The sequence below is a fragment of the Anguilla rostrata genome, chromosome 7 (genome assembly GCF_018555375.3).
Source record: "Anguilla rostrata isolate EN2019 chromosome 7, ASM1855537v3, whole genome shotgun sequence".
In the NCBI taxonomy this organism is placed as follows: Eukaryota; Metazoa; Chordata; class Actinopteri; order Anguilliformes; family Anguillidae; genus Anguilla; species Anguilla rostrata.
The window spans coordinates 15092279-15112352 of NC_057939.1; the positions used below are offsets into that span (position 1 = coordinate 15092279).

At 43.9% G+C, this 20074-nt stretch overlaps 1 protein-coding gene across 2 annotated transcripts in view; it reads right to left on the reverse strand.

Annotated features, from left to right (window-relative positions):
* Positions 1-3057: 3057 nt before the first annotated feature.
* Positions 3058-20074, reverse strand: part of kcp (kielin cysteine rich BMP regulator) — a 67572-nt gene continuing 50555 nt past the window's right edge. For both annotated transcript variants that reach the window (XM_064343073.1, XM_064343075.1), the window contains 18 exons: positions 18338-18602; positions 17651-17736; positions 17036-17206; positions 16281-16374; positions 15043-15216; positions 13299-13381; positions 12949-13069; positions 11217-11299; positions 10865-10964; positions 10106-10194; positions 9408-9510; positions 8596-8738; positions 6556-6728; positions 5744-5855; positions 5533-5634; positions 5229-5393; positions 4087-4387; positions 3058-3849 (listed from right to left, as the gene is read on the reverse strand). In XM_064343073.1, coding sequence (XP_064199143.1) covers positions 3632-3849; positions 4087-4387; positions 5229-5393; positions 5533-5634; positions 5744-5855; positions 6556-6728; positions 8596-8738; positions 9408-9510; positions 10106-10194; positions 10865-10964; positions 11217-11299; positions 12949-13069; positions 13299-13381; positions 15043-15216; positions 16281-16374; positions 17036-17206; positions 17651-17736; positions 18338-18602 — 2583 coding nt within the window. In that variant the 3' untranslated portion in view covers positions 3058-3631. The remainder of the gene's footprint in view (positions 3850-4086; positions 4388-5228; positions 5394-5532; positions 5635-5743; positions 5856-6555; positions 6729-8595; positions 8739-9407; positions 9511-10105; positions 10195-10864; positions 10965-11216; positions 11300-12948; positions 13070-13298; positions 13382-15042; positions 15217-16280; positions 16375-17035; positions 17207-17650; positions 17737-18337; positions 18603-20074) is intronic.

Consider the following 20074-nt stretch of genomic DNA (forward strand, 5'->3'; position numbering starts at 1 on the left):
AAGCCAACCCAAACAGGCAATTGAGATGATCAAGTAATCAGCGTAGAATGAAATCACGGCCCGTCAGCCGGAGGGCTCTAGCTATCTATTAGTATCTCCGCAGCGATTGGCTGAAACACCCTGTCACATAACAGGCAGAATATATCAAGTTGACCGGGGGGATACAGAGCTGCTTATTGACCATCACCGAGTCCAATTCACACTTGAACTGGTCTGACAGCCCCGAGGACTCATAGCCACATCATTGTACTAATCCTCCTGAGAAATCAAGCATGACACTTCAATCTCTGCAATCTAAAGGCAACTTTTCGCAGAAAACCCGTTCCGAGGATACGAGTGGGAATTGGTTACTCTCCGTTCTCGGGTCTGTTGTGTTGCAGTTGGGGCCAGGCTTTGGCTTACAAAAATAGATTCAAACGATGTACATGGCAACCCGAAGGTAACCAAGGTAACCAGATATAATGAAGAGGTACACGATCGGTGCTCCAACGTAAGGCTTTAGCAGTTCGGTTCCAATCCAAGCCCTCCACATTACTCATTTGCATCACTTTTATTCAATTAATGTTTCAGTGGAGCAGATATTTCATGCAAAGTGATTATTGCTTTTGTTCGCGTGATCTGCAAACCTTCCAATTTTCTATCTGTTATTAATCTCCAGTGTAGGAATAATGTTTACACGGTCCAGCTGCCTAAACGGTATTTTAAATCATTTTCAGATTAAAGAATGAATACATACAGCTATAAATACATTCACACACAATTTAATTATTTACATGAATCTATTATTAGTGTATTACTGTGCAATTAAAATCTACGTTCATAAAGATTTCAGAGTACAGCAGGAATACACGTTGCATTTTAGACTACATTAAAAAAAACAATATTACAAATACATATGCATGTCAAAAACTAAATAAGAAATACAATTACTGCTGTGTAAGAAACACTGGAGCATTTGTCACAAAATCTAGAAAATCAGAACAGTTTTTCTAGATTTTTTGACAAATGCTTGAAATATTATATTCTACAAAAATAGTTTTATGCATTAATAAAAGCATCAATATATCCCTAATATGTGGTTTTTGCACTGATCATATCCTTTAGGATAAAAAAAAATTGTGCATGACTTTACTATCACATTAACTTATACAGAATATATATGATACAGATGATGCAAAAAAAAAAAATCTAGTATCTATATAACATGTTTATTAATAGAATGATAAAAAAGAATACAAAAAATAAATAGGAATAAACCATGATAATGTACTTTAGGAAACGTAATTTAAACACCACTTAAGCACCATTAATACTGAATAATGAATATGCATGTTCTATGAAACCATAAATGCACACAGTCATCGTTTTTACTCTCTGTGTATGATTGTACACCATTTTAACAACAATATTAACACCAAGGCTACACAAAAAAGGCTGTATAATCTATGCAACTCATCAAGTTTAGCTGCTTTCTGATTTTTGCACATTCTTCCATTTTAACAATTATCCAGTGACAGAAAAACCATTCGTATGGAAACAAGGATATTATACAGTATTTTAGATAAACTGTGCATGTACATACACACCATATATGTCTAAATCTGATCAGATCACCTGACACATACAGCATAAATCAGATCCATTAAATTGAGCAAAGCAAGGCATCAGATGGAGGAGAAGAAATGGTGTTTTCAGATTATTACTCATTGTATGGTAAATTACTTGATATTAACCATTAGTCTGAGGTATTGAGCAAAGACCTCTGAAAACCAACTTAGAAAATCAACAGAACTATCCTAAGGCAAAAATAGACTTCCCTTTTCACAGCTATGAACAAAATGTTTTGAAAATCCCATGAGGCTGATGGTGATTTTATAATTGTCAGTCAAAACCAAGCGCTAAAGCATGATTACAACAAAATGAAACGGTTCAGTCAATAAAAAAAAAAAACATTAATTTCAGCTGTATTACAAAAATACAAGTTTGAATCTTTGAAATGGCTTTTTCATGTTTTTTTTTAATTTTCTTTAACCTCATCTCTTCATATAAAGCATTACTGTTTTACTTTTACTCATTTTTTAATTCATTTCTGTACATTCAGAAACTTCCATATGAGCTGCACGGATAATACATCAATGTAAAATCAAAAGTCGAAAATAAGCTCTACAAAAAAATTATAAAATGCCCTGAAGGACTTTGTTTTGCAACATTACGGACAAAGACCAAAAGGGCCAGACTAAATCCAAGCCCTTGATACAGACAATAGGTATGTTACGAAAGTAAATGAGTGAGAAATACACCCATTATTTATTCTAATGCCTTCTCTTTTCCTCTCTCTTTCACTGCCTTCGTTTCAGTTAATTTGCACTGGAACCAGATACTCGCAGGTTCATTCACAGTGAAGAATGAATGATAATAGAAAAGACACTTCTATTTTTTGTTTTAATCACTTACACTTACACATTCATCTGAGCAATTCTTTTTTTTTCATTTTATGCCCTAGAGAAGCAACTCAGAGAAAACAGCTTTACATATAAATTGTCAAACTGCAAACAAAATAAAAAAAAAGTTTACTCTGTCCTCACAGCATCATGAGCAAGACATTTCATTGACATTGAGATTTTAATTCTTACATAGCACCTTTAGTTAATGCCAGTGTCTGCCAAAGCTATGTTCAAGAAATGTACATTTTGTAACCATGTACAGTGTTATGTATCAGCCAAACATTTCTTCTTCAAAAGTTTTGTGAACTTTTCAAGTTTGGCTGCGGTTTTAATGTGTGAGTCGGCTACATAAACCTGACATTAAAAAACTGACACCACACAGCACAGGTGACTCACACATTCCTGCAGAAATTCAGCAGAATACTTTTTGTTTCCACCTGCTTAACCATTTTAATGAATTTTATTTCACTGAAATTCATTAAGAAGATCAAACTGCAAAGAAGATGAAATCATGAATATGGCAGAAGGTACGCTGTAATCCTCTAGGATAAAGTTAGGTTTAAAAACATTTTACTATAAGACTCTGATGTCAACAGGAAGCTGACCCCACATCCTGTCAACCAAAATCATCTCCTGGAAATACAAGCACCTAACTTTCTTATACCTAATTTGAGATTATACCTCAAAACAACAGGGTAACTCTAATGTGTAGAAATAATTTTGACTGTAAAACTTCTTCAGGCATTTACCAGAATATAAACGTCAAAAGGTGCAAGTTTAAAAACACAAAGTTTACCAAGTAAGGCTGTTTACAAGGCCACTGCTTCGCTGCTTCGAACAGGGTTGGAGTCCTGATCTATGTGGTCACTTCTGGCACTACGATCTTTACTTCACTCTAGTGTGTTTCTTTTACACCTCTGCACCTTGAACTAATGCACTTGTTGTACGTCGCTCTGGATAAGAACGTCTGCTAAATGCCTGTAATGTAATGTAATGTGATGTTGCACGGATAATTTACAATCGTCCAGTTCTAAGAAAAGCGTGGCGTTCTATGGCTTTTTCAAGGTGTGAGGCGGAGCAGGAAAGAGCACTTAGGAGAAACAGAGAGCTGTGAGACTCTCTCCAGTGCGAGTTCAGTCGAGTGATAGCACCATTACGGGGACGGGAGGGGCTGCTCAAGGCGTCTGTCATGAGTTGCCGTAGATTATCTTGGGGCAGGCCTCGGGGGGAATGCAGTGCGATTCGTGCTCCACCAGCCCAGCAGGGCACTGGCAGCCCGGGACGCAGGGCTTGAAGCAGTGCGACTCGATGACCCCCAGGGGCACGTCTTTGTTGAAGCAGGTCTTGGGGCAGGGGGGTCCACACTCGTCGAAAACAAAGCCACGGTCAAGGGGGCAGCCCACAGCTAAGGGGACACAAACAAAGGCTAATTAACAGCGGCAATTATTATTATTATCATTATTATCATTATGTTATCATTATTATCGTTGTTGTTGTTATTGTTATTATTATTGCTGTTGCTATTGTTATTATTATTATGACTATTATTATTATTTTATTTATTTATTTATTTTTAATTCTTTAAAAAAAAAATTAATTTATTTTTTAGAACTCTTATTATGATCTCAGCAGACATGCTTACCACACAGAGCGTGGGTCCTCCACTGCAGCACGACCCCGGCCTCCCTGCACTCGGAGGCGTAGGCCTCCAGGGCGTCGCACAGGCAGTCGTCAGAGTTGGCGCCACAGGCGCACAGGTCGTACACGCAGGACGCGTAGAACATCTCCGGGGGCACGACCTTGTGGCACTGCTCAAACACCTCGGACTTCAGGATGGCGCAGCGGACATTGCCCGTCTTGCGGGCGAAATAGCCGGCCTCCTTGCAGGGGTCCACGTCCTCTCCGTCTCGGCACTGGCTGGCAGTGTCATTCTCTCTCTGCACCTGGTGGAGGGACAGTTCAGAAACCGCTTTGATGAGGTTCCGGTATGTTTCATATAACCCTGCTACAGGGTTATACACTTGTTAGCATTGGCATAGTTGAATAAACCTCAAGGTCTCCCAAGCAATGATTATACCACAGCTTGGGGGAGACTTCAAATCTTCTTCACAAAATTGCAAAAATAACAAATGACGAATGAAGACAAATCCAAGATAACATTTATTTATATGTTTTAGTGCCAATTATTTTTTACAACTTATTTTCAAAGAATTAAAGCCTCTGGTATCAGTTATAGTTTCATTCAGTGCATCATTTTTTAGACAATTAAAATCAGCATTCATTTAAATTTTACATTTGGTTTTCTGACATTTTAATCACCTTTATCTTATTAGAGTAATTACATACTCTACTTAAATTAAGATATAACCAAGGCCCCAGGTAGCTTCCAACGCTAGGACCTTACAAAGGATATTAGCTTGTGAATCACATTTGAGAGAAGTTAAACCGTTTTTATGGGATGGAGAAAACAGTAAATCCATCACATTTACAGGTTAGGATCAGAGAATGCTGAATTGATGTAAAATGTCCCAAAATATAGAAAAGCTAGCCCTTGTATACAAAAAATAGGCCAGGATTTATCATTTGTGGAAGTACACCATAAAAAACTGTTGTCCATTGTCATTCTGCAGCTACACCTGTTGTTAAAAATCAATCCATATTCTTAATATCTTATTGACACACTCAATATCCTCAAATTGGTTTCTTGTGAGGCAGACTGGCGACTTTAGAATGGTGAAGCAGCTCACCGAGTCTCAGTCCACCCTGGCCCGCCGCCCCACTGACCTTCCAGCTGTTCCCAAAGGCAGCCTCTGATTTGACTGCCTGGCCTGTGCGAAGCCTCATGTCGTCCTGGGGGTAGTTGTTGAAGTTCCCGCAGAGGCCACACATGTGGTCTTTGTAGGTCCCTGGGACGCTGACCTCCAGGTGGGACTTCCCGTTCCATAGCACCTGTCACATGATATGGGAGAGGGCAGGGCATAGGAGGCAGGTTAAGGCAGCAGTAAAGGTACAGGGGCAATGACCAGGAGAGGAGCAGGGGAGAGGAGCAGGGACAGGGAGGTGCACAAAGACAGAGGAGTTACAGCACCTTCACTCCAATATTGGTGTTCAGCAAGATGGTGTTTGTCTTGCGCTCCACGTAAATGTATGGCTCCTTCAGGTAAGGCAGTGTTACTGCCTGGTAATCCACCTGATGGAGGAAGAGATGTCAAAATTTCCTCCTTCAATAAACTGCAACGATGCTGAAATCACTCACAGCAACAAGGAAACAACCCCAATTTCCTAAGAAAGAACATTACCATGACCATCCAGTTCTGTAGTAGCTGCACCATGACGTCGCCAATGAAGATGGTCACCTCCTTGGTCCAAGAAACGCCTTTGCGACCACGATCGTCATTGGTAACATGAATGCTGCAGAGCAGAAGAGTTTAGGTGTTTTGTGCATAGATACCTCAGTGAGCAAAGTTAAGGTTTTCTCACTATTTTTCTCCAGATTTAGTACCCTAGTCTTATTCAACTCCCTGTGTGCTCCTGAGAATTTGCCGCTACACAACCCCGTCCGCTGGCGGTATGTGGTCTCCTCTGAGGCATTACACCTCGAGCCTCTAACCATAATTCCGACACTGATGGAGCCACTTATGTGCCTGCTGAGTCCCTCCCACCCACCCTCAGGAGCGGCCGTCCAATTTGCCGCTCCCTCGATGCTACGACCATCCTCGGTGTGCAACTCTATTGATTCCAAAGCCCGTGCTTTGCCTGCCTAGCCACTGCGGCACAAGGGTGCACTTTAGATGATGTTCTGCATGGGCTTTCACTCACGTTCACTGAGATAAATACATTTGTAGCCAGTTCAATGTTCAATGGTACAGCAATGTCATATGCTGTTCTTTGGCAGGGCAGTATAAATACAGCTGATACTATAGAATGAAGCAGTCTTCTTCAGCTAAGGAAATACATTTGTGTACACCCATGTACTTCACATTTTTTGCATCACATGAAACTACACATAGAAAAATGCACAGATCTGGTTACATGGCTCCACTCAGTAAAGCTACGCGGTCCCAAATAAATGGACATAATCAACTGTATTACAGGGCCCTGTGCAGCTCACCTGAAGTCCCCACCCTCACAGTCCTTGGCCAGCACGTAGGTACAGGCCCCCTGGAAGTTGATCATTTTCCCATCGAAGGTGCGGTAGTGAGGGTCACCGAAAGCAATGCAGGTGGCTGGACGTGGGATGCAGTGGGGACAGCACATCCCTGGGATCAGAGCTGGGGTCTCATCCTTTAAAAACACAAAAGGCAACAGGTAATAATATCAAGCTTAACAGATAGTGTACAATATCATGTTATCTGCCATATGGCAGATCAGAGAAGGTCACTCGTTGCCTGGGAAGTGATCATCACCTGGGTAACAAAATGTCCTGCCTGTATTCTTCTTGTAATCCCTGTAATGACCTCAGCTCTGAAACAACCTCACCATCTCGATAATGGCCTAATTTCTGCAATGATGTCGTCATCACTGGCCATCTCTTTAATGACCTTATCATCCCTTAATGACCTTGCTGGTAAAACAGGTGTGTGCAGGATGTCAGACGGACACTCTGATGTACAACTGCTGTACATTGTTCAGGCTTGCGTGCTTGTGAGCCACACAATCCGCAGTGATAAACACACAGCCCAATAGCGTGTCACATAACAGCTCCTGTGCTTAAAGAGCCAGCAGGCCCCTGGGGAACCCTCAGATGTTTTGTTCTTAATTTAAATGATGATTTGCAGCCTGTAAATTCACCACAGTTTTTTAAAATGGTGACTCCTATGTGTGTACCAGTGGGAGGTAAGGTCTGACATTGCCATTAGTTCAGATCAATTGCAATTTAATTACAGTTAAGTCAAGAGTACACACTGTGTGTGTGTGTGCATGTGCGTGTGCGTGTGCACATGGGCGGGGTGTGTTTAACATTCATTTCCTCTAAAAGACTATACCCCCCCGCTGTGACAAGACTGCTCTTTTGCATAAAAAGGAACAGAGAACTCTCTTTATTGAAAACAATATGCAAGTGATAAAACGCTAAAAGGCAGTGAAGCTCAAAACAACTCAATTGTACCCTAATGCGGTAAACAGAGCATAGAGTGGCAGAATCTGCTCTCAACCAACGGATTTCATGCAAGCTGGTTTTCCACAGACAGCAGCTGTTTTCCAGGAATCATCCACAGAAACAAAGGCCAGCCCTGCTCAACGCACTCACGGGTCTGCTAAAAAAATGCACTTTTCCTCACGCTCCTGCCTGTCATCACAGTCCTTTCCCTCACAGACATATTTACTGCAGTGCTTCTGGGTGACGTTCCGACTCCTGATGAGGCTTGATTTGATAGATTATAATGACTGTTCTCAGGCTTGGCCTGGAAGCAGATCAGATCCGAACATCACAGCTGTTTTACAGCAATCTCTTATTTTCATGCGGCAGCTGCACTTGCTCGTAAGATTTTATTTATATTATCGGAGGCAAAAATACACCACCCCTTTTGACAAACTGCTCTGTGACAAATGAAATGCTGGTGGAAAGAGGGAGAGAGGAATAAACAATATAAACAAAAAATGAATATCACAGCATCATCGGATCACAGGCTAACAGGAACAATGAATTTTGGAACAAGTTTGTATAATTTCCGATGCTGGTATCACTGAGTTCACTGAGCTGACAAGCACACACACACACACAGCTTGAAGGCCTAAGGGTAGAGAACACAACACAGCAGAATACATCTACATGTCTGAAGGGGGCATACATCCTGCCGTTATTCCCTCAGCTAACCCGTTTAACGTCAATAAAACCAAGGACTATCCGCACTGCAGATTAACAAAATGTCAGTGTGACATCAGTATGAACGTGAGTGATTAAGTGCGGAAGTGAGTCTTAATGTCAGCGTGGATGTGAGCGAGGATGTGACTTTTGTAAGTATGGATGAGAGTGTGATGTGAGTGAGGACGTGTTCTGATTTGAGCATAATGTAAGTGTGGATGTCAGCAAGGATGTACTGTAGGTGTAGATGTGAGTGTAATGTAAGTGTGGTTGTGAGTAAGCATGTAGGTGTAGATGTGAGAGTGGTGTAAGTGTGACTGTTGTCAGAGAGTGAATGTAAGTACCCACCGAGGCACAGGAGACCTGTGGACACCGTTCTGTTTGGCAGTGCACGTCCCCCGACACACAGGTACAGGATGTGCACTCATCCACTTCCCAGTGTTCATTTGACTGGTAGAGTGTTCCCTGGTATACACATGACACACTGGGGTCTGAAATACACACACACATACATTACACACGCACACACACAAACAGTTTGTAGAACTTGGTCATCACTTTCCACCAAACAAAAGCTTTGCCGATCTGGATTCCTCACTTCCCAGCTTGCCTTGAAACAGCACTTTTCTTAAACTCTAATAGCTTCACAGTGATGAGGGGGAAGATCTCCGTAACCACCACCAATGTGTAGCAGCCACCTGGGTGATGCACGGTAGCCATTACGTGCCTGAACACTCAAAACACATCAGCTGAGGTGAAGAGGTAGAGAACACTTTTAGCCAATTAAACTGGGGAATATTTAGGTGGCAGGTTGAGAAAGCCAGGTCACTGTGGAAATACCTAATCTTTGCAATAAGAGGTGTGGGATCCCTAATGCCACAGGGAGTAAGGACCTTGGTTGAACACCTCATCCGAAAGACGGAGTGTGCATGTATCTCTGTGTTAAAAACTCACACATTCCAAAATTTTTTTCCCATTGACCGGAAAACAAGATAAATCCATATCTTCACATCACAAGGGACGAAACTTGTGCCCTCAGCATACTTGTTTGTATGTTCCCTTTTGTACATTTCATTATTTATTTATGTATTAATCATTCAAATAATGTATAGTTAATGCGATGGAGATAAATTATGGGGTTGGGAAAGTCACTCAAATACCTTGGCATTCATAGCAGCATTGTCCAGGAGACTTGACCTTTACCAGCCCATCCTGGCAAACCAATGGTTCACACTCCTGGATGTTACACTCAATATAGCCCAGCTGAAAGTACATACACATTCATTAGCGCCACACAAACTACAATGCACAATTAACAATGGCATCACCACATCCAATAATAATAATAAGGTATTAGTAGTGGGGGAGTCTCCATAAACACAAGAGCCTCTGCAAACATCCGGTAAATACTATATCAATAAAACCTCAGACACCATCATGGAAGGAGAAAAAGGAAATGGTGGGGCTTGGTCACTTAAAGGCAGCATAAGGCCTCCCCACCCCATGTTCACAGCAGAAGCAGCCGTGGGCTAATGTATACCGTGTGAATCCCACGGTTTGCACTTTACACCGTCGCTGTTTACCCGCCGAGGCACTTTCCCCTCTACTAATTATTGTCCAGGGGAAAACCCAGGACATCCCCATATCCAATATCGATGATGACATCACCAAATCATTACAATCCATAACGAGGAGTTCTATGACATTCCCATTCGTTCAAACACCTTACAAACACCGGCTCTTTCCACGCAGATGAAAACTGAATCAGTACTTGCCGAATAAAGTTTTAAGATGATAACACACACGAGGCCCTCACGCTGATAAGGGAGACAACCTGTGGGCATCTTGTGGGACTTACGTTGCAAGTGCACGTGATGCATTCATCCGAGGGGTCTGTCCAGCTCTCCCCATTAGCCAAGCGCTGGTTGCTTCCCTCAATCACACACTCTGGCAAAGAAAAATGTCAGTTAACAATACATGAGTCTGTCAATCGTGACATGAGGTTCCCAATGTCTGACAGGCAAATCCAAAGAACGTCTAATAAAAGATCTTGAAGCATGCTATGATAACACCCCCACACCATAGCGTAGGTTGCATTACGATGGAAGAACGCGTCAGAGATAAGGAGGCATTCCACTGCCACTATTATCCTTCTTTATTATTATTCCATTTTTCTCTTCATATGTTACATATAAGCCACTGTCCATGAATGGAATCCAAACTGTCCAAATAATAATACTCATCAAACAAGCATGTGATGAAGTTAAACTGATTTCATCATAGGCACATATCACAAAACCTGCCGCACCTGTTTGTCCTTATAATGAACAAGTATGGAATCATGTGGGATTTCCTGTCATTTTTATTCTTAAATCACTTATCTTCTAATGTAAATCCAATTTAAAAAATCTTATGAGGAAATATGCATTTCCTTATTTTGAAAATGAAGACAACCTCTCCTGATACCATACTGTTTACTTCTCAGTTATTGATGGATTTGGCAGTGTGTAAATTTGGATGCAGCGTAAAGCCCTCAACTCATTATGAGCCATGGCTGTAATGTGTCAATCAAATCGTATCATGTATGAATAGTGCTTATTGGAGGGAGGGTGTTTACCATTGCAGATGGGGCAGCAGGAGTCTTCAGGGGTGAACTGCTCTGACGGGGGGCAGCTGAGAGGATGGCACCCCTGATGAACACACGTCCAGGTCAAGTCCTGCCCAAACATAAAAACATCCAAGCGTCCATACCTTGTCTGTTGGGGGAAGCACCTGTACAGGGTGTGTGTGTGCGTGTGAGTGTGTGTGTGTGTGTGTGTGTGTGTGCGCAAGAGAGTGAGTGTGTGAAAATGTGCATGTCTGTGTGCATGTGTGTGTCTATGAGAGAGTAAGTGAGAGTGTGTGTGTGTGTGAGAGAGAGAGAGAGAGTGGGTGTGTGTGTGTTTGTGTTTGTGTGTGTAATAGGGTACCTTGCACTGACAGGTGAAACAAGGGTCATTAGTGGCATGGACCTCATTGCCAATCAAGGTTGCTGTGCAGTTGCTCAGTGGCTCTGAATCACAAAAGTAAATGCAGAAGGTCTTCATCCAGCACACACTGAATATACTTGCTACCTCTGCTTACTCATGTGCAAGCCAAAGTGCCTTAACTATAGAATAGAATAACTCCTTTTCTCAAAGGGAACTTCAGCTAACTAAAATCTAATTTAACCACACCCACGCCATCTCCCCTCAATACTTGCACCACTGCATCACCACCCAGTGACAAAAAACTTCTCCTGCCATCTCTAATACAAAAGCCACAAAGAGCCATTTTCTCTGGGCAGCAAACAAAAGCAATCCCATTCAACTGCAGTCAAAACAGTCCTTCCCCTGCTGTGGGACTCCTCCTGTGCGATCACCACGCACGGCGCCATTTCTATCTTGAAGCCTGCCGATATATGCCTCTCCATTCCAAGAACCCGCTCAGTAGCCCCCCACGCAAAGCCATGGTCTGCCTTAGGGGGTCAGCTCTAAATGAGCTGTGAAATTCAGGAGTGAAAGCAGAGAGAGACAGCTCATAAAATAGTTACCGGCATACTTTGTTCTGGGAGACAAATCAGAAGGTATTGTTCCCCTTTTCCTCTTTGGTCTTTCATTGATGCGTATCACCCTTTAAAGGCACACCTCTTTAACCATGACTGAATCCTGATAGCACTGTTGTTTGTTTGTGGTTCAGTACCACTGAATGCTTAAACATTACAAGCCATATCTTTATGTGGCAGTGCATTGGATTTGAAGCCTGCGTGCATCTTGCGGCAGATCTGAATCCTCTCCTAGTTTCAGGCTAATTACAACAAAAAAATCTGGGCCCTTTTAATGAATGCCTCAGATGCCAAGCTCAAATGCAGGGCTGGTTGTTACAGAAAATAGAAAATTGTTTTTTCGGGGGGTTGCAGGGAGGCACCTGTGGTCAAAGCCAATGGGATAATTCATCAGCCTAACCTTTCCTAACTAAAGGGAAGCCCCCCTCCCGCCAGTGAATCAATAATTCACCATCCTCCTGGTGGAAGGGACGTGTTGGCACCTGTTTATTGGATATTACTGCCAGGGGATCTGAAGGTACCTGACACGGCTGCTGCTGGGCCGTGAAAAAAGTCAACACAAAGGCCCAACAAGCCGTGACTGAGGGGGTTAGAGTGTGATGACAGATTCCGAGCACAGGGAGGGGGTGAGCACAGGGGAGGGAGGGGGTAAGGATCGGGGAGGGGCAGGTGTAAACTCTGAGGATGAGGGGTGTGAGCATTGGGGAAAGAGGGGGGTATGAGCACTGGGGAGGGAGAGGGGTGTGAGCATTGGGGAAGGAGGGGGGTATGAGCACTGGGGAGGGAGGGAAAGTATAAGCACTGGGGAGGGGGTGTATGAGCACTAGGAAGGGGGGTGTGAGCACTGGGGGGGGTGGTGGTGTGAGCTCTGAGGAGGGAGGGGGTGAGCACTGGGGAGGGTCTTGCACATGTGACGACAGACCCTGAGGATCGGTGGGGAATGTGAACAACACAGACAATCGTCCTATGACCTTTTCCAAACTTTGTTATGCTGACAAGCACCAATATGCCTCACAGGATCATTATGAATACACAAATAAATATATAAACAACCAGACAAACAATAAATAAATAAATAATTAAATCTAAATTTTGAGGGGAGGGTATGGGGTACTGACGGGCACACACGGGGCAGCAGGAGTCTGTTCCAGAGAAGAGGATATGGTTTTTGGGGCAGTCCACCAGGCTGGGACACTGCTTCCGGTAACAACGCAGGTGCTGCTCCCCGTCCGGCATTACCTGCACACACACACACACACACACACACCGTGATGCACGCATGGAGCATAGAGGAAGTGCAATTGTGCACCTATACATGAAGCTGTTTCTTCAAATGGGCATATTTAACACATATATTTTTCATTTATAAGCATGAACACCTATATTTAATGACCATAAACAGATTTTATAATAACATTTGGTTTGGACTATCAGCTTCAAAGGGAAGCGGTGGAATTTTTAGCCCTACCTCACATGTGCAGATCTGGCAGGGGTCATCCGAGGGGTGGAAGCTGTCTCCAGGGCCGTACACTCGACCGTTGTAGACGCAGTCTGTGCAGAGGCAGAGACACAAAAGCGTGTAAAGTCTACACTTATTCCCACGCTTCAAAGCGACACGTCTAAGACAACAGACACGAAAACCGATGGCTCGTTTCAGTAATGATGTAAACTACACCCCGACTTCAACAGAAAATCAGCCGCCCTTCATTAATCACTTGAAGCGCAAGTCATTACGAGGGCTCTTCACTTAAATCACGTTTCGGTGTTTTATTATGCCCCTTCCTTCATGCCTGAGAACCATCTCAAAACTCTTCATCAACTCTCGGTCATACTCCACTGGGGGTTCACTACCAGGGAATGGATCATGATGCAATTCCACCCTCAGCTCTAAATCACTGCCAACAGAAGGAAGGCCGTTCAACACTAAAACTGCAGAAATATTCATAGGTAAACAACGTGCGTAATGATTAAGAATCAGAGGTCTACTTTACAGGACGTCAGGAAGGTCATTTGACTGTGGTTCAGTAAGTTAGTGGTGAGGGGATATATTTCAGATATCAATGTGTATATACTCCAAGTATATTCCCATTGAGGTCAAGAGCATTAAAACATTCACACAAACCTCAAACAAGTTCCCCTGGGGTAAAACAAATATATTCCATGAAATATTCATGTGAAGAATATTCATAATCAAATATTCACTTTATTTCTGTGGAATCCCACTTTTACAAGTATTTTATTTGATTTGGTCGGAACAATTTCGTTCAACTTATTGTCTTTCCAAACCAAATCATGACAGCCTGTCAGACTTCATCCGTAAAACGACTGATTTTGCGACTGGCTTTAACAATCTTCTGTGAGTGCTTTTACAATCATAGCATTGTAAAAGCAGTGGCTGAACATAATGGGCTCATTTGCTAAGCATGAATATTTAAACCGTATAAAGCAGCAAACAGGCTGCCGAATAGAATCTGCCTTAAAATTTTACCGACCTCAATGTACACTGTTGCATTATGCAAGGCTGCTCATTTCCACTTTTCCTTGCTAAATCTGCACTGAGGTGGCCAGGGCTTAGACTGCCCTGTAAAAGATCCCAGGGCACTGACTGAGGATCAGCTAGCCACACGAAAAACTGATAAATATTCAAAACTGGACTCAGGGGAAGTGCACCACGGGATATCTTGCCTGCCTTTATAAGGTTGATATATAAAAGGATGATATGTCCAACCAGGTGAACAATATATATTTTTTATTTTCTCAAGGATCACGCTGAAGGGCTTTTGAAATACAGTGTGATGCACTTCTGCGGATTTAATACGGATGTTCTTTTACGAATAAAAGAAAACATGGCATGAGAACTCGTCCTCTTTTTCTGACCTTCTCTCTTCTCAATCCCAGTGCAGATGCACTATTGAGACCCAGACTGCTCTCCCGTGTGAAATATGAAGGCGCACTTGGCTACGATTTCCTTATTTACAGCCACGAAATAGCAAGGACTCAAAGATCGGGTGCTGTCAATCACCGACTGACGCAAGTCAATCGACCACACCGCTCTCTGCAGGAAAAACACCTTGATTTGTTCATATCACAATGTCCTTGAAGGCGCTGACAGCTCGATTAACTGTGGGGGTCACGGGAACAGTACATCTGTCTGAAGTGGGAAGAGGCAGGGGCAGGGTTTTGGGGGTGGGGGGGGTGGCGTTGGTACAGACCTGCACACACAGCGCAGCACTCCCCGGGGACTTGGATGTGGTTGAGGCACGGGGACACGCAGCGCACCTCGGAGCAGGTGGTCACGCCGTCCACGCACATGCACGACATGCAGGGGGTGCTGGAGGCGAACCAGGTGCTGCCTTCCTCGTGCTCACGCCCGTTGTACTTACAACCTGCGAGGAACAGGCATGTGACACAAGCAACACACAGGCTGGCAAACTACAAGGAGATCTCAACGTGTCTGGGACATGTGCGTGTGTGTGCGTTTATTTGTGTGTATGTGTGTGTGCCCATTTGCGTGTGTGTGCGTGCATGTGTGAGTGTATATGTGTATGTGTGTGTGTGCGTTTGTGCATGCGTGCGTGAGCGCGTGCATGTGTGAGTGTATGTGTGTGTGTGCGTGTGCGTTCGTGTGTGTGTGTGCGTGCATGTGTGAGTGTATGTGTGTGTGTGTGCGCGTGCGTGTGTGCGTGTGAGCACGCAAGCAAGCTGTGATTTCTCTAATGGCACAAGCGGAGACACCGTTCGTATTCCAGTGCACTACCATTATGATCACAGTGGTTATTATAATCATGATTGTAAGATCGGTAAGGTGTGTTTAAGATTTCCTGCACTGCAAAAATACATAATAGCAGCGGAAAGAGAGAACAGTTGGACAAGTGAATGTGCAGAATATTTGTGCAGAATGATTTTCAGTTTTGTGAAACGTGCTTCGCCTGAGAAAATTGAGATTTGAACTCTCAAACTTTGCAAACATCCACAATTATAATTGCGCATTTATAAAAAATGTTGTCATGGTATCAAAGTATGTCATTCATCATGTCCTAGAGTTTTTGATTTAAAATTGTAATAATAATTTGTTATCATTCTCCACAGACAACTTCATCCGGTCAACTACATGACACGAATGACACAATCTATAATACAAAATTTCCAAGCAATCCAACGATCAACAAATTACTATATTTCAGCAAAGTCACAACAAAACTAAATCAAATTTGAATCACCTCGAATGCCCATTCTGAGACGTCAGGCTGACAGTTAAGGTGTAAGAATTTCACATCAAGGCCGTCCACCCAGACTGCCTGTCCGAGGTGCCCTGTGGTGTCTCAGTGAGGCTGCAGCTTGTCTACGCTCACAGAATAAAACCATCCAAATATTTCTGCAGCTCCCACCTAGTGTGCTTACACCTCTGCTTGCAGGTGGATGGGACTGGTGCGTGCGATTGGTACGGTACCTCTGCATCGTGGACAGCAGGTCCCAGGCTCAGTCACCTGGTGCATGCAGGTCAGCTTGGGGCATTCGATGTTGGCGCAGAGGATGTTACCGCCCTGAAACACGAAAGGCGAACTTCCATGTAAAGAGCGATTTTGTTGCTGCAATTAGCAATTCTACAGCTCCCCCATACAATTCAGCTCTTATCTGCAATTACATTTCTCCTTGGCTACCTGCTACTACTGCTTCCGTGTTACTCCACTGCTGTTCTCTGCTATTCCACTGTTCCTCTGTATTATTTTACTGGTCTCCTCTGCTATTGCCGACCATAGACCAGCTAATAATGTTCAGCAAGGCCTGGTGGCTTATATTTTGAGCCATGTTACTGAAAATCAGCCGAAGTAAGTACTCTTTATTCACAATATACTGACAGCTTGCATTAATGAGAAAATATAAGTGAAGTAAGTGTGGTGAAGCTGTGATAGTAAAATTTGTGGTAACTGGTATCCTGTCTATGTGCGACTGTCCCAGTCTAAATGCGCAAGTGGCCTGTTGTATATGTTTCCATGTTACACTGAATGCAGGTGGCAGAAGTAAGTACGTCTGGTTATCACTACAATGATGCACTGGACAGCCGTTGCCATTAATGAGTGAAAAGTCATAGTGACTACTGTGTGACTGTAGACCATCAGTGAAACATTGTGTCTGGTACCTGTTGGAGTCTCCCCAGCAGCGTGGAGGGTACACGAATGAGGTGGCAGAAGGGACAGGGCTTACATTACAGGAGCACTGGCGACAGCCGTCCAGAGTGAAGTCATCCCCGTCACTGTACAGCACGCCATCCAGGAAGCAGTCCTGACACTGAGGACAGCACTGCCCCAGCACCGGGGGAGAGGGGTGACTGCAGGGGGCCTTACACACCACCTCCGTACAGCGCACCTCACCTCTCTGGAACACGTAACACACATACACACACAACACACACACACACAAATACAGACAAAGATCAAACAGACAGACAGGTAGACGGCTATGTGTTTGTGTGTTACTGTTTGATTTAAAAGGAGGTGAAATAAATAATTCCCATTCCCTGTTGAACTTCAAATGTAGATTTGAATGTAACTAATTGTATTCTATATATATATATATATATATATATAGAAGTATATATATGGAACTTTATACATTAAATATTATTGCATCACATGTATACACATTTATATTTATATTACATTTATATATATTATAATTCTCACTGTTTCATATATTTGACACTTTAGGAGGAAAATCTTGGGCTGAACAGAGAGCAAGAGAAGAGGAGAGAAAGAAAAAAAGGGAGGGAAAGAAAAAAAAAAGGGAGGGAGGAGGGAAGAGACAAAGAGAGGGGCTCACCGCACAGGTGCACTCCTGACAGTTATTTGCGGAAGGGACCCAGCGCCGTCCGTCGGCATACTCCTGTCCCTGGTGAAAACACACCGCTGGGGGGTGGGGTGGGGGAGGGGAGGGTTGGTCATGTAGTATTTAACGCTATGGACACGGCACGACAGCCCAGCCGAAAGCCGGGGGGACGCGATATGACTGCCGCAGTCACAAGACCGCGGTGACAGTGTTAAAACGGAATCAATGGGGTGTCGGTGTTGCTGAGGCAACGAGTCATCACAGAGAAAAATGACTGAGACTCAGTTTGCAAGTATGGATTGTTGATTTGAGAAAGGCTGCGGCCAAGCCTCGCCTCGTTCGCCATCAATTTTCTAAGCCGCGCGGCGGGGCGCGGACGGGCGAACTCGCTTAATGCGGATCAGAAGGTGACAAAAAAAATCAGACACAGCGGCACAATTATCTGTCGAAAGAACTTATTTGGAGAAGAACTGTCGCGTGACGACACGCCTCTAAAATGCACACAGTAGGGCGAAACCACGCCGGCACGGCAGCCTCTCCGTCTGAGCATTACATTTCCATCAAAAAGATTAAAGCGCTAAACAGCTAATTCAAGGCCAATAACCCACGGTTAATGGACGACAACCCGCTGCGCCGCACTGGAGAAACCGCCATTTGTGCGGCCGACTGAGCGCGGATTACCTGGGCACTGGGGGCAGCACTGGTTGGGCGGGGTGACGGGGTTCTTGCAGGGGGTCGGGGGGCAGACCTGGGGGGTGCAGGCGACGCTGCCCCGCACGCAGCTGCAGCGCTGGCAGGGGTTGGCGCTGGGGGTGAAGGTCTGGGAGGAGGCGTAGCGCACGCCCTCGTACAGGCAGCCCTCGCACGCGGGGCAGCAGCCCGAGGAGGGCACGGGGTGCGAGCACTGCTGCTGGCACGGCTTCCTGTGACACGCCACCACCTCATTCTGCCAGAGAGAGAGGGGGGGGAGAGAGAGAGAGAGAGAGAGAGAGACAGAGTGTGAGAGGGGGAAGAGAGAGAGAGGGAGAGAGGGGGGGAGAGAGAGAGACAGAGAAAGAGAGGTAAGCAAGAGAGAGAGTGAGAGAGTGTATGTGAGAGAGAGAGAGAGAGAGAGAGGAGGGAGAGAGTGTATGAAAGAGATACAGAGAGAGAGAGAGAGGAGGGAGAGAGTGTATGAAAGAGAGACAGAGAGAGAGAGGGGGGGAGCGAGAGAGAGTGAGAGAGAGACAAAGTGTGAGAGAGTGAGCAGAGAGAGTGAGAGACAGAGTGTGAAAGAGAGGGGGGGAGAGAGAGAGTGAGCACAAGAGAGAGAGAAAAAGAGAGAGAGGGGGAGGTAAAAAAAAAACCGCCCTTGTTTTCTTTTTTCATGATCAAGAAATATTTAAAAATTTATTTTCCACAGAGGGCACAGAAAAACAAACTTGTTTTCATCTCAAATACCTGTCTAGCCTCACAGCTGCTGGAGTAAAGTTTACGATCTAATAAAACACGGCTCACCCAAATTAAACTGACAGGGACAGACTGCGTCACTCAGGAGCATTGTTCGCTAGGCTACATTAATTAAGTGCCTCTAATTGGGTTTTTGGAACAATCTGCAGCCCTTCACATCGCCTGGTCTTCCAAATTAGGAATTGGCAGTCGCCAGTTACACCTTTCGAGACATCACTGCGCTGTGTCACCTACACCTATGGAAGGTGACAGCAGACAAGCATGCGCTTGCCTTGGTTTATTTTTGGGAGGAACTAATACAATTGTAACCTAGCTGACTTACAGATTCCCTAGCCCTGGGTAATTTAAACTACCTTTGTCCCACTTCTGTGGACTCATTGTCATAGGAGACTAACATTACAGACCTGGAAAGCTGTTGTAGCGAGTGGCTTAAATGACGAAGTCACTTCCTGGATCAGACTTAACTTCACTATTCAGGAACCATGAATAATACTGCTGCATACAGGATAACACCTGATTCAACTTTTGCCTGAAGAACAAGAGCTGCAGCGGGGTCTAATTCGGCTGCAGACACACTGTCCCAACCTGAGCCAAAATGGTGTCCTGAAGCTCAGTATGCTCACCCTCACTAACAATCAGGACAGCCACACACAAAATTAGAGTCAAACAAATTGCAGCACATAATGACAAATTGGGAAAAGCAAAAGCACAAAAGAAACTTGAGTGGCACAGGGCCATAAAGTACTTGACTGTGACAAAATACCTGTCAACAGTGAATAATATTCAGCAAAGACAAATTTAAATAGCATTCAAAATACTTCCATACATTCCTAAATACTTCATTGTTCAAAGAAAAGGATTAACAAATATTAATAATGATTACCTGCACTGTAGAAACAAAGAAAATCCAAACTACGCATGATTCCTTTGCGATGACAGGAGAGACGTGTCAAAAGTGTGAACTTTCAA